General features: G+C 37.4%; 1 protein-coding gene across 1 annotated transcript; it reads left to right on the forward strand.

The window, feature by feature from the left end:
• Positions 1–13,153: 13,153 nt before the first annotated feature.
• On the forward strand, positions 13,154–14,347 carry LOC107480240 (uncharacterized). Its single transcript, XM_016100389.1, has one exon. It carries the CDS (start codon positions 13,154–13,156, stop codon positions 14,345–14,347), a length of 1,194 nt encoding a protein of 397 aa, XP_015955875.1.
• The last annotated feature ends 972 nt before the right edge of the window (positions 14,348–15,319 follow it).

The raw sequence follows: 15,319 nt of genomic DNA on the forward strand, positions 1-15,319 counted from the left end.
ATTATTATTCATTGTACCCTCGCCTTTATCTTGGTATATTTTGTAAGAGGGATAGGAATTGTATTGGTTCATGCTTGTAATATTATATATATATGTATGTATGTATATACATGGATGTACTCTTTATGAGTTTTTGTAAGTTGTATGGTATGTATGGATGTACGTTGTATGGCAAAGTAATTTAGAGGAGTGGTATCGCGGTTTAAAGTTTTAAACAGGCTCATATTTTAGTATTAAATAGTATAACTGTCATCGTAATGTCCGAGCTATCAGAGTTGCGCAGCTGGAAGCGTAAACTTTGGTAGTTAGGGTGTTACAGACATCGTCGGATGCACTCCTCTATTGGTATCTTGGATATACCAGAGGTTCCCTAAGTGGTGTCCACCTGAGCAACAGATTTACATGTACCTTATGGTTGCGAGGTAACTTTTAGTTTGATTTTACTATTCTTCGTTTTTCGCATAACAATATTAAGACAGATTAACTGAATGGTGGTTAATCTTGCAAATGTCCACAGGTTGATCGGCATAACACAACAAAGCAGGAACCAGCACGAGCAGAGGGTCCAATGATGGCATCGGGAGTTGGATCAGTTACTTTGGGACGAGGTAAGCCATGTACCCTTTTATTTGGTTAAATTGCATAGATTAGTCCAACTTTTATAGCAACTGTCACTCACACCTCTTTCAATGTGGCCGTTGTAGTTCACGCGGATGCCGTACGCCGACCCTGAACTGCAAGATATATGCCCGCTATGTCTGAAGGAAGAGGCAGAGTGGGGGACATGGATGTCTATTGTTCCCCTCGTTTTCTTCAATATAGTGGAATTCTACCATCCCGATCGTGTGAAGCGCCAGTTCAATGGCGAGAAGCTAATGTCTGGGGACCCGGTCAATGTCGACAAGTTCCTTGACTACGTGGGCAGTGGCGAAGACGTCTAGTGACCTACCAAATTTCGTGAGTGGTACGACCAGTGGAGGGCTCGGTTTGGGGAGGAACACTGCATATCCATTCAGCCGTGCTTCAACTATCGGCCGACGGGGGAGTATTGGAATTGGTATAGACTAGCTTGCCGTGTCAGACACTTGTCGGAGTCCTCACCGTCGACATTCATGTCTTCCACTGGACTAGCAACATGAATCGGTGGTGGTTTGAGAGGTGGGTCATCCTGGACGAAGTCTAACGACCCAGATCCACCACCACCGACATTGCCAACTTCCGCAGAAAGCTTCATCACTTGCTCCGCCATAATTCTCCCATGGATGTCAAACATCAGGGCGCACATGCTCGTCGCCATGGACCCAAAACAGACAAAATTGAAAAACTCAATTTTCCATCGGTCCTAGCAACATATACCCCACCCTTTCGATCTCTTTACTCCCGCTACCACTGACGCTACCCAATATCAAATTCTTCAATTCTGACAATGAACTTACTGGCCGCCGGGTACGTAACAGAATGGGATTCTCACCCTCAAATGTCACCCCATTATCACTATTTCTCATACGAAAATTCGGATACACAGTTACAACCAAATATCCACTTGCTGGGTCATCCTGGACGAAGTCTGACGACCCAGATCCACCACCACCGACATTGCCAACTTCCGCAGAAAGCTTCATCACTTGTTCCGCCATAATTCTCCCATGGATGTCAAACATTAGGGCGCACATGCTCGTCGCTATGGACCCAAAACAGACAAAATTGAAAAACTCAATTTTCCATCGGTCCTAGCAACCTATACCCCACCCTTTCGATCTCTTTACTCCCGCTACCACCGACGCTACCCAATATCAAATTCTTCAATTCTGACAATGAACTTACTGGCCGCCGGGTACGTAACAGAATGGTATTCTCACCCTCAAATGTCACCCCATTATCACTATTTCTCATACGAAAATTCGGATACACACTTACAACCAAATATCCACTACTACTAGACATTTTAGCTTGTTTTCGGAAGGAATAGGTAGAAAAGAACTAGTGAATGTTTGTGAAGAATACAAAGGGTTGAACATCTTTTTATAGCTGTTAGAAATTTGTCTTAACGTATCTCATTTACAGTGTAAGCATCATAATTACTCTCTTATCTCGTTTACAGTGTAAATGAAATTAGATAACACGTATCTCATTTACACTGTAAATGATATATACGTTTCATTTTTATTTGGCCTTATCTCATTTACGAGACAAAAGAAACTATGTATTTTGGTAAAAAGAACTCCAAATTATTTATTTCGATAATTAAAATATTTATTTTATTTATTTAAAAAAATCTTTTTTAAAAAAAGTAGTTTCATATTAGAATCCGAGTCATGATGATATTTTTTGTGTGTTTTTTTGGGTCCGAAGTCATGATGATAACTTCAATTTGTCAATCCATATCTCTTGCTGCAATCTATTTAAGCAAAATTGTAATGTCACAATGAAAAAAATGTAGTTGGGCAACAACACAAGTTGCAACTAGAGCCCAATAGAAAAGACCTTAAAGAAGAATAAAGACTTGCTCTGGACTAAAATGTTGAAGTCCATTATTTAGTGCTCACCGTTCACCAAAAACATTGGAAGCTTTCCCATTTTCTTCGGTAGAAGCAAATTTCAATAACTTTATTAATACACCAAAGTCATCCCTATAAAAATATTAATTGTTGAAAAATATTAACGTTAAAAGAGTATATACTATAAAAAAATGTAGATATAGCAAGATTGTAGAGAGTACACCAATATGAAAATTTGAAAAGGGTTTCTGAGTCTATGGCAGTTCTGAAAACCAAATCGATTAATTATTGGTCTAACGGATTCACCCGTAGTTTAATTAAAAATTATTTTATAATAAAATAATAACTAAATTATAAATAACTACCTTAAAAAAATATATATATAAAAATATTATTCAATTTTTAATATATAAAAATATAGTATAGTATCTATCAAAACTCAAATAAATAGTGTAACATTTGTCAAAATTTAGATAAATAAAGTTTTAAAGTATTAAAAGGGTCAGCCAAAAAACTGATGACCTTTCCAAAAAACACATCCAAGTACCATGATGTATATATTTGATGACTAAAATTAAATTATTATTACATAACCGCATGATACTCATGCTTTATATAGAAAAATAAGATAAAAATAAAAATAAAATTTTTTCACCATATCAGTATATTTAAAAACTCATATATCCACTTTAAACTAAGACAAATGAATTAGAGGCAATAAAATGAATTAAGAGTTCAATTAACCACCCATGAATGACAATAAAATGAAGTTAGAGGCATAATACCTAATAGAAGAATTGAATGATTTAAAATTAAAAAATAATTAAATATTTTTCATACATAAAAACAAAGTTTAATTATTCTATTGGTCTTTATAATTTTGTGAAATTTTCAATTGTCCCTATACTTTTTTTCTTTTTAATTGAGTTCCTGCACTAATTTTTTTCAATTAAGTCCTTCTTAGTAGTAATTGGTTTAATTTTATAGGGACCCAACTAAAAAAAATTGGTATAGGGACCTAAATAAAAGAAAAAAAAATGTAGGGACCCAATTAAAAAAATTTTTGGTGCAAGGATTCAATTAAAAAGAAAAAAAAGTATAGGGACCTAATTGAAAATTTCGCAAAACCATAAGACCAATAGAATAATTAAACCTAAAAACAACATAAGTTCATCTAAGTCAAATGCCGGCTTATCTAGAAAAAAAAAAGCCTTCAAATAAGAAGAAGTTGTACCACAAGGACAAACATAACAAAAAAATTAAGAGTAAGGTATCGTTTTTGTCTTTAATATTTGGGGTAAGTTTTTAAATTATCTCTAATGTTTAAATTGTTCTATTTAAGTTCCTAACGTTTTAAAATTGGCTCAATGCTGTCCTACCATTAGGAATCTGTTAACAGAATTGACGGAAGGATAAAATTGAGACGATTTTGAAACGTTAAGGACTTAAATAGGATGAAAACGTTGGGGATAAAAATGATACATGGAAATAAATTTTAATTTTATCTTTCAATAATATCACTTTTTTACAGTACATATTTATTCAATTATCTTTTACTCACATCTAAGTAAATTACACTTAATTACATTACTTTCATTCTAAATAAATTTATTTTTTTTATAATTTTACTCTTAAAGATTTTTACTCATCATGAAATGTTTGTAAAATGACTAGTACATAAACTTGAGTAAAAGAAAAAAATGCTACATATACAATAAAGTATAAATTGTACCCTTTGTCTCTAATGTATCGAAATTCTTTAATGTTTAATTTAGTTAAACTTTATTTTTAATTTTATTTTTCAATAATATCAAATTTTTACGGTAGATAATTATTCAATTATTTTTTAATTTATTCTTAATCACATTATTTTTTTCTAAATGAATTTATTTTTTATTAAGAGCAAAATTAAAAAAAAATTAAGTAATTATTTGTCATAAAAAATTGAAATTATTGAAAAAAAGATTAAAATTATTAAAAATAAGGTTTAACTAAATTAAACATTAAAAAATTTAGATACATTAGAGATAAAATACATAATTTATACTTTATTGTATATACATTATTTTTTATTTTCTGCAAGTTTATATACTAGTCATTCTACAAATATTTCATGATGAGTAAAAAGAGTAAAATTATAAAAAAAATAAATTTATTTAGAATAAAAGTAATATGATTAAGTGTAATTTAGTTAGATGTGATTAAAAAATAATTGAATAACTATGTACTGCAAAAAATTGATATTATTGAAGGATAAAATTAAAATTTATTTTTATGTATCGTTTTTGTCGCCAACATTTTTGTCCTATTTAAGTCCCTAACATTTTAAAATCGTTTTAATTTTGTCTCACCGTCAATTCTGTTAACAAATTTCTAATGAAAGGACAACATTGAACCAATTTTAAAACGTTAGGGACTTAAATAAGATCATTTAAACATTAGAGACAATTTTAAAACTTATTCCAAACATTGGGGACACAAATAATACTTTATTCAAGAATTAAAATAAGTTAACCATCAACTCAAGAAGAATTAACAAATTATATGAAAATTAACAAATTATAGCAAATTATAAGACATCAACACTAATTAAAAATTAAAATAGAGCAAGACCACCAACAAGAACAGTTAAAACTTACACAGCAACAATACCAATAATAAAATCACAATAACACAATAAAAAGTTACACAGTACTAACAAATTTTTTCAAAAATTAACAAAAATTATCATGGTTTCAGGCTTTCATAACAATTTCAGCACAATTTTTCAGCATAACACAAAAAAAAGTAACGAAACAGAATGCAGCACAGCAGTAGTAAGCAGAGCTAATCATTCAAAACAAAAACACATAGAACAATACAAAGAATGAAAACAAAGGCTAAATGAATTAACTAATCAGTAATCATTCAATCCAAAACAAAGCTAATCATCCAATGATTCATATTTCAATATGAGTAGCACTAGAAGAATTCCAAAAAACCCAATGTTCTAATCAGAACTACGAATTAACGAAAAATTAAAAATAAAAATAAACCCATTGCCTTCATCATGAGCAGATGAACAGAAGAACACAGACACGGAGACCAGAGGACAAGTAGAACGATGGACGACAAAAGAAGTGCGGCTGAGCAAGCGAAGAGAAGGTAGGTTAGACTGTTGGAGGCTTCGACCACGACGACCACTGACGAAGACCACCCACGGTGAGCTCGAGGAAGACGAAGACCACTGATGCCGAGCTTGAGGAAGATGCAGTGACGCATCGATTGTTCAATGACGGAGAAGCGCAGACGAACGAACGAGCACACTGTGGTCCCTGAAGGTCTGAATGCAACGAACGGTGGCGCACTCCTTACGGCGGTGGGCGAGACCGCTACAACCTAGGGTTGTGTTTTTGGGATGGGGAGTGATGACTAAAACCTTGTTGAGAGTAGAAGAAGAACCTGGCTGAACGCTTTTTTTCCCCTAACATTAGATGACGACGTTTTTGTTGAACCGACCGGGTCTCGATTCGATTCAACCGACCAGTTCTCGACCGATTTAGCGATTTGTGAATGATTTTCGGAATATGTGATTTCTAACTAAACCAAACCGCATTGCTGTTTAACTGGTCCAATCGGACGGTCTGATTTTCAGAACTTCTGCACTAAAAAAGTCCTTATTAATTACCTTTTCTTTTTGTCTTGAATAACGATGTTTAAGTAAGGGTGGCAATGGAGAGGATTTTTGTCATATCGAGTTCCGATCCCGTCTTATCCATTAATAACCAATATAAAATATGTTCGCTTTTAATTGCGGGTAGTAAAAATCTAAATCCTAATATGTTTTCGCAAATATCCCCCTGCTTCTACCCACTCTTATTAATTATTAAAATTTAACAAACAAAATTAAATTTCAAAATTTATATAACTATGGTTATATACATAACATAAATTAAAAAGAAAATGACAAATAGGTCCTTGACCTTTTGTCTCACAGACATTTTTGACTTTGACAATTTAAAAATACTTTTAAGCCTCTGATGTAACACCCTAACTATCAAAACTTACGCTTCCGGCTGCGCGACTCTGATAGTTCTGGCGTTACGACGACTCTCAAAATATTTAATACATAAATATGAGCCTGTTAAACTTTAAACCGTATTACTGCTCCAAAATACTTTTTGATAAGTAACATGCATCCACACATACAATACAGCTTACAATACTCACAAAGAATACTTATAAATACTTATTATTAATTACAAGCATCTCATATCAAAATCCTATCCCTCTTACAGGACTTGCAAAGTTAAAGGCGAGGGAAACATAAATACTAAAACAATACATCATAAAAACGAAAAAATAGAATAAACTCTTCGTGACTTCCTCGTCCATATGCTGAAAAGGAAACACTTGTAGGGGAGTCAGAACATCGTTCTCGAAAGGGTTCTCAGTAGAGGGTTTTTGAGAATTACTATAATAGGGTACGTGAAGATAAAACCGTTACAGTGATTAATAACCGTCTTATGCATCTTTTCAAAACCAAAGGTTTATACAAAAATCCAAAATCCTTTCCAAAAGAAAAAACTGTTAATTCCTCAATAAAATAAACCAAAAGCCTTTCTGAAAGTTTTTCTTTGACAGTATGAATGACGAAGTTGTTCCAAACATAGGTTCATTAAGTTTATACTAAACCAATTTAGTTTTTCATACTTTTCTAAACTAAAAACACAAAACCAAACACAAACTTCGGCCCATCTCATAATCAACTACGACCCTAGACCCAAAAATCCAAACAACAGCAAATCCACCACGATACAACCAACTTTTCAGTCACAAACACAAGCAAAAGGTTCAAGCACAATCAAGCAGCTACTTCAAGTAGAGCAATTAGCAATTAAATACAATTAATCACATAGGCAAACCAAGTACAATATGCACACCCAAACAATGTCACATAGATGCATATGATGAATGCCTGTCCTAGTGGCTGATGAGTCTCATCTGTCAGTTATAAAGCCAACCCGATACGTCCTGGTAGCTAGCTTGTCCCTCTGTCGTGCATCCCCAACTCGAGTTATTCACAATCATAATCATAGTCATACAACACCCACACTGGTGTTTATCCACGAGGGCGAGCTCATCCAGAACTTTCATAGTGTCCGGCCACACTTACGATATAGGTCAGCAGAGTATCGAGTCTCAACCTGGAGCACGTGGTGGCTAGGCACTGCTTTTACCCAGAAAAACTCGTACCTCAAATAATTGGAAGTGCAACAATCACTTTATCAAATCAATAATCATCCATTATTCATACTCAGCCATCCGGCTCCTAACATATTCCACAATCAACCATAATTCATTATCATATACAGCCGTTCCAGCTCATAACATAATAGCACGTCCACCATCCAACATCATCAAACTCATAAAATCATCATTCAAGTCATAAATCACTTTTTCTCAATTCACTTTACTTTAAAATAAAAAATCAATTCTTTCCAGCCTTGACTTTAAAATTTCCACTCCTCAAATCATTTCAGACTCATAAGCCACTTTTCCTCAAAAGTAAATTTCCATTTTTAAAATAAGGCCACTCTCCATAACATATTTCCAACCATTTCAGGAACCACACCAAATCAAAAGCCTTTTTACGAGAGATTCAAAATCATTCCTTCTAAAACGGATTTGGTAACAAAAGTTCCTCGACAGAGCGTCAAGACTTTAGAGGAGAATAACATAACTCATTTCCTCAAATTCGTTTAAAATTCTGTAAAACCTTAATTTTCTTGATTTGAATAAATAAGAATAAGAATAGAATTTAAACCAAACAGAGTCGTGTAATCAGTTACTCCAACTACATTTTAAAAATCCTTTCTTCTACTTAAACTAAAACCAATTTCAACCCCATGTTAAAAATCTGAAACGTTTCCACCGGCTCGGAAATTATTTTAGTTTTCTAAACCAGAACTTTAAAGAATACTTTAAACTTTTCCCAAAATGTCATAACAATAAGGTTTATCAATCAAGATTTAGATTATTTCAAAACCACTGAAACTCCTCCAATTGAACTCCTCAAGTTAATTTCAAAGACATAAATCCTTTTCACCTTTAAAACAGCTTACGACACAAGTTTCTCCTAAATGTCTTGTATCCAAAAGTAAAAATACTTTTCTTAAGAAACAAAGATGAATCATAGTTCTCTTTTCAATATAATTCATTTCGAAACACAATTCATCACCTTTGTAAATAGTTCAAGTAAAATAGTACAAGTCTTAGACTCATGACTCTCCAAATAACATTTCGAATAGAATTCTTGGAGTTTCACAGAAATTTCGGCAGCACCTCCCCAAAAATATGGACTTTGCCACCCTTTCCGGGTCCCAACCAAACCATTCCGCAACTCTCTTTATCGGGTTCCAAATTAAATCATTTCAAAATCAAATTGTTTCCAAAAGTGCATCATTATCAGATTTCAAGAGCACCAATTCAAACTCAAATCAACTCGATTTCAAAGCTTTTATAAAATAACTTTAAGGAAGCATTTCAAGAACAGTCCATTTCACAAAACTGAATAATAACCCTGCCAATCAAGCATTCATATTCATCCAAGATAACCAACAATTACATAAGACTTATATAATCACTGAAAGATTCATTTTCTCACGTCAATATCCATATATAATAATTTCAATTCATAAAATATGATTTTCTGAAAAGGCCCCTATTTCGATGTTGCAATTAAAAGAAACCGGAGGCAAAATTACGGCGAGACAGCTGGCTAGATCACTACTAACCACTCAACAAGTTCAACTGAGATAGCAGCAGCCTTGCATTTTAACACAATCAGGACAGCAGCTGCGTTAAGTCTCACAACGGTAACCATAGTTGTAGCAAAATAGGGGATCCAAATTGGATAGGAAATAAAAACAATTACTGCCTTGGGGATTTCAAAACAAGGTATATACCATAATCGACTCAGAACAAGCATAACAGTGACAAAAAAAACACATGTAAATAAACCATAATCAAGAAAAAGATCACTCCAGAAATAAAGAAGCAGCATCGGACTCACCGACAGCAACTCTAGCAGATCCGTAATAGCACTAATGCCAGTATTCCAGATGATTACAGTAGACAAACAGGTGAAGAAAGGGGTTGAATTAAATTAGAGATACATGCTACCATGATTAAAATAGGAACATAACAGGGAACAAAATTTAAAACAGAACAAGGGCGAAAGGGTTTACGGTTTCAAAATTGAGTAAATTGAAATCAGAACAAGGAGGATGCTACTGGCCAAGTTGAAATATGGTGGTGGCAGCTTGCTTTCTCTAATGACAAACAAGAACGACGGCGGCACCTAAGAATTCCGGCGGCGACGACGATCCCCTTTCTCTCCCTCAGTTGTGTTCTGGCTCATCGCTCTTCTTCCTCTCGCGTGCAGCAGCAGTATCATCGACCAAGGTTTGGTGGTGGAGACACCCTCAACCGCAGTGAAACGCGGCGACTATGGAAGCTTCGACAGTGACTGGCCACGATTCTGGCTCCCTTCTCGTGCGTCTCCTCTCTCCTGGAGAAGCCCCGTTGACGGCGATGACGGAACAGTGGCGGTTATTGGCGTGACAGCAGCGACTGGACGACGGCCCCAAGCCCATGACCTTCTCACTCGCGAGCCATCTCTCTTCGTTGGCGTTGGTGGCAGCAGCGGGATGGGTTCGACAATGAGGCGTGGTGGTGCGGCGGCGAGGCGTGGTGGCAACGCCCTTCCTCCCTCTGGATCTCCCTTTCCCGTTTTCCTCTTCTCCCTTTCTTTCTTGGACAATTATAAGATACAGATGTATATATACAGATATTCTCTTTAGTTGAATACAAAAATGACATGTGGATCTATGCTAATAATTGGGGGGACAACTTGATCATCTTTCTGAGCAGCTTGCAGTGTTTGCAGGGCTCGTTTATATAGTTCCATATTGAAGCTAAGCTGGTGGAAAGAAATATCATGGATGGGCTTATCATTGTTGGGCTATTATTTTGTTATTGAAATATTGTGTGGGTTTCATCTCTTAAATCAAAATGCTGTTGGACATCACTTATTTTTGGATCATATTAACTGATGCTATGCATATCACTTTTTTTTTAATTTTGTTTGCCATATGTATTTATATTTATGAATGTAAAAATTATATTTTGTATAAATATAAATTCTAATTTATTATGATATTTTATTGAATAAGTACTTATGTAATAACAATTATATTATATTATAATTTTTTATCATAATAATATAAATTTTAAATTTATTGTAGAGTCAAAATATAAAGTGTATATTACATTGTAACATTTAAATTAATATAAAATATTGAAAAAAGATTTATTAGGTTGTTTGAATCAACAAAATAAAATAAACATAACAGCAATACAATTGTTTTAAGAGACTTGTGTAAAAAACTAATATTAATATGGATTTACAGATAAAGAAATTCTAAATGAGTTTAACTCTCTTCAATTCTAAAAAAATTATGCTTCGAGTTAAAAAATTATGGCTTATAAATGAAGCGGACTTAAACAGATTAACCCATTTAATTCGCTCAGTTAATTTAATTTTTTTCACTTAACTTAAAATTTTGAATTATAAAAATTTTAATTTGAAATTTAAATAGATATAATTTACATGAATGATTAAATTTAAGGTTTAATTATTCTGTTGGTCTCTATAATTTCATAAAATTTTTAATTAAGTTCTTATATTTTTTTCTTTTTAATTGGGTTCTTGTACCATTTTTTTTTCAATTAGGTCCCTCTTAGTAGTAATTTCCTTAATTGTATAGGGACCCATCTAAAAAAAATTGGTACAAGAACTCAAATAAAAGGGAAAAAATGGTGTAGAGACTCAATTGAAAAAAAACTTAGTGCAGAGACCCAATTAAAAGGAAAAAAAGTATAGGGATCTAATTAAAAATTTCAAAAAATTATAGAGACCAACAGAGTAATTAAACCTAAGTTTAATTGAGTTAATAGTCAAATTAGTCCCTGAAAGGCGAGACATTCTTTAAATTCTGTGGAGACTCAATTAAAAAAAAAATAGTGCAGAGACCCAATTAAAAAGAAAAAAAGTATAGGGACCTAATTGAAAATTTTGCAAAATTATAGGACCAACAGAGTAATTAAACCTAAGTTTAATTGAGTTAATAGTCAAATTAATCCCTGAAAACAAAGGCGGGACATTCTTTAAATTCATCCCTAAAAGATTTTTTCCATCAAATTGATCCTTTAAAGATTACAAATTAATCATATATTTGCCCTTCAGTGATTTCATTAACAATTTTCGTCAACGATTAATAATAAAAATATTAATTAACAACATACATAATATTTGACATAAATAATTAGATTTTAACTATATATATTTATCAAAATCTATTAATTTAGTTCATTTTTTCAATTACATAAACTATATTTTCAATATAACTTAATAACTAAATTGATAAATTTTCATAAACATGTTTGGTCAGTATTTAAATAAAAATTGTTAATGAAGTTACCGAATGATAAATCTATCTATTCTATTATATAAAAATCGAGTTTTTGCACTTAATGATAAAGTTGACATGGCATATTTTTAAAAGTATTTTCTGATTTATTTTTTTTAACATTAAATATAATTTATTATAATAGATTAATTATATCAATTAATTGATTTGATTAGATATTTAAGTATCATATAATTTAATATTATGTATATCAATTAATTGAATATAATTATTAGAGTATGTTACGGCCCGGCCCAAGGTCCACACGGGTCGACCCGACCCAAGTTCTACCCGACCCGGCTGCATGCTCCCCAACCGACCCGGACACGCGTTCTGTACGACCCACACACGGCTGCAGGGCAGCGTCCTTGGGAATATGGGCCTGACCTCATGCGGGGCCCACTATTGACATGTATATAAGGGGAAGATTGGCTCTTCCCCCGAGGTATGCCGTATCCTTTCAACCCTTTATTCTGCCCGCCTGCACATTGCTGACTTGAGCGTCGGAGTGTCTTTGCAGGTGGCACCCCCCCTCACCATCTCTCCAAGACAAGTGCTCGGCTACTCGACGACCCGCGAACAGTGCGACCCAGGCTAAGGCATCTCCACCCCTGTATCTGTCCACCCGACCTGTTCGATACCCGACCAACGAACATTGGCGCCGTCTGTGGGGACTCCTGCCTAAATGGAAGTCGTGCTGGGTCCCGGTGACCAAGCTCGAGCAGCCGGAGCGGAGGGGGCGGCCTCTGTCGCTTCACTGAGGGGGCGGCGGAGGTCCCCCAACAACACACGAGGACACGACCCTTCGGGGGAACGGGTGGCGATAGCGCCATAATAATGCAGGAGCTACGCCACAGAGTCCAGAACTTAGAGCGACAGCTAGCCGACCGGGAGCGGGATGGACGGTCTACCGATCCCAGCTTTACCCCATCTCCCGGGAGCGAGGAGGAAGACTCTCACCGAAGCCGCCAGCGGCGTACATCCGCTTCCCGGACGGAAGCGGAGAGCACGCGGGAGGAGTCACCCATAATAAGAAGACGAAACGACAGGATCATCTACTCCCGAGGCAGACCAACCCGCTGAACGGCAAGAGGTGACGAGGACCGGGAAGGGAGATCCGAGAGAACACGGCAACCCGTTATAATGGGTGTCACCCCGTTCCACCGATCTATCCTCGAGGTCCGGTTGCCGAAACACTTCGACAAACCAACGGACATGAGGTATGACGGAACTCAAGACCCTCTAGAACATCTCACGGCCTTCGAAGCCAGGATGAATCTAGAGGGAGTAGGCGACGAAGTAAGATGCCGCGCCTTCCCGGTAACCCTAGCAGGACCAGCGATCAGATGGTTTAACGGCCTCCCTCAAGGTTCCATCTACAATTTCTCAGACATCAGCCGCGCCTTCCTGGCTCAATTTACAACGCGGATAGCAAAGGCCAAGCATCCTATCAACCTTCTCGGGGTAACCCAGAGACAGGGAGAGCCGACCAGGAGGTACTTAGATCGGTTCAACGACGAATGCTTGGAGATTGACGGCTTGACCGACTCGGTGGCCAGTCTCTGCCTGACAAACGGCCTCCTCAACGAGAATTTCCGAAAACACCTTACCACGAAGCCGGTTTGGACAATGCATGAAATCCAGATGGTGGCTAAGGAGTACATAAACGACGAGGAAGTCAGCCGAGTCGTGGCTGCCAATAAGCGGCAGTCCGGTTACGGCCAGGCTCGGCAGTCCGGTGGCGACGGTGAGAGAGCAAAAGAAAAGGCTAGGGAGGAGACATCAAACAAAGCACCTAGGCCGTTCCCTCGAGTGGGGAAATTTACTAACTACACTCCACTCACCCTCCCCATTGTGGAAGTCTATCAACAAATAGCTGAGAAGGGAATTCTTCCGAAGCCCCGACCACTTAAGGACCGTACGGGTGGAAACAAGAACCTTTATTGTGATTACCATAAGGGGTATGGCCATCAAACACAGGACTGTTTCGACCTGAAGGATGCACTAGAACAGGCGATAAGGGAAGGAAAGCTAACAGCGTTCTCCCATCTCATCAGGGAGCCGAGAAGGCGTTATCGTGATCAAGACGAGGAAGGCAAGACACGCTCGGCCAAGCGGCGACAGGAGCCCGAAGACAGAGACCATGGCCTCACTGTGATAAACGTGGTAACGGCAAAAAACGCTGCACCAAAATCCCGGTCGGCTCACAAGAAAGACGCCAAGGTTCTGGCGATCTCATCCCCACCGGTGCAAAGTACCAAGAGACCTCCGTCCATTTCCTTCGGCCCAGAAGACCAATGGTTCAGCGACGCCCCGGAAAACCCCCCATGGTCATAACGGCCAGGGTGGGAACCGGCCTCGTCAAACGGATCCTTGTCGACACAGGAGCTGATTCAAACATCATGTTCCGCAACGTGTTCGACGCACTGGGGCTGAAGGATGCCGACCTGATGACTCACCAGCACGGGGTTATCGGGTTAGGCGACCACTTCATCAAACCAGACGGGGTCATTTCCCTGCCGATCTCGGTAGGCCAGAAGCAAGGCCGAAGATCGGCGATGGCCGAGTTCGTGATCCTCCGAGACTCCACAGCCTACAACATCATCTTGGGAAGAAAAACAATCAACGATGTTGAAGGCATAATCAACACCAAGCTGCTAGTTATGAAGTTTGTCACCGATGATGGATCCGTAGGGACCATAAGAGGGGACCTCGAGACGGTGGTCGCTTGCGACAACGCCAGCCTTTCCCTCAGAAAAAAGTCCAAGGAAGCATCTGGCGTATTCCTAGCCGACCTCGATGCCAGAGTAGAAGACAACCCGAGGCCGGAGCCAGAAGGGGACCTGGAGAAATTTAGCATCGGTGACGAAGGGGAAAAGTTTACATTCATTAACAAGAACCTCCCACATGAGTTGAAGGAGCCTTTGATCGAAATGATAAGGGCCAACAAGGACCTGTTCGCATGGACGCCAGCCGACATGCCGGGCATTGATCCACAAATCATTTCGCATCACCTAGCCGTCAGGACGGAAGCACGACCAGTGGCTCAATGGAGGAGAAAGATGTCGGCGGAAAGAGCAGAGGAGGTGGCCAAGCAAACGGCCGGCCTCCTAGAAGCAGGCTTCATACGGGAAGTGGACTACTCGACGTGGCTCTCAAATGTGGTATTGGTGAAAAAACACAATGGCAGGTGGAGAATGTGCGTGGACTACTCTGACCTTAACAAAGCATGCCCCAAAGATTGCTTCCCCCTCCCCAACATAGATGCACTCGTCGACGCCACGGCGGGATACCGGTACCTGAGTTTCA

The sequence above is a fragment of the Arachis duranensis genome, chromosome 3 (genome assembly GCF_000817695.3).
Source record: "Arachis duranensis cultivar V14167 chromosome 3, aradu.V14167.gnm2.J7QH, whole genome shotgun sequence".
Classification (NCBI taxonomy): Eukaryota; Viridiplantae; Streptophyta; class Magnoliopsida; order Fabales; family Fabaceae; genus Arachis; species Arachis duranensis.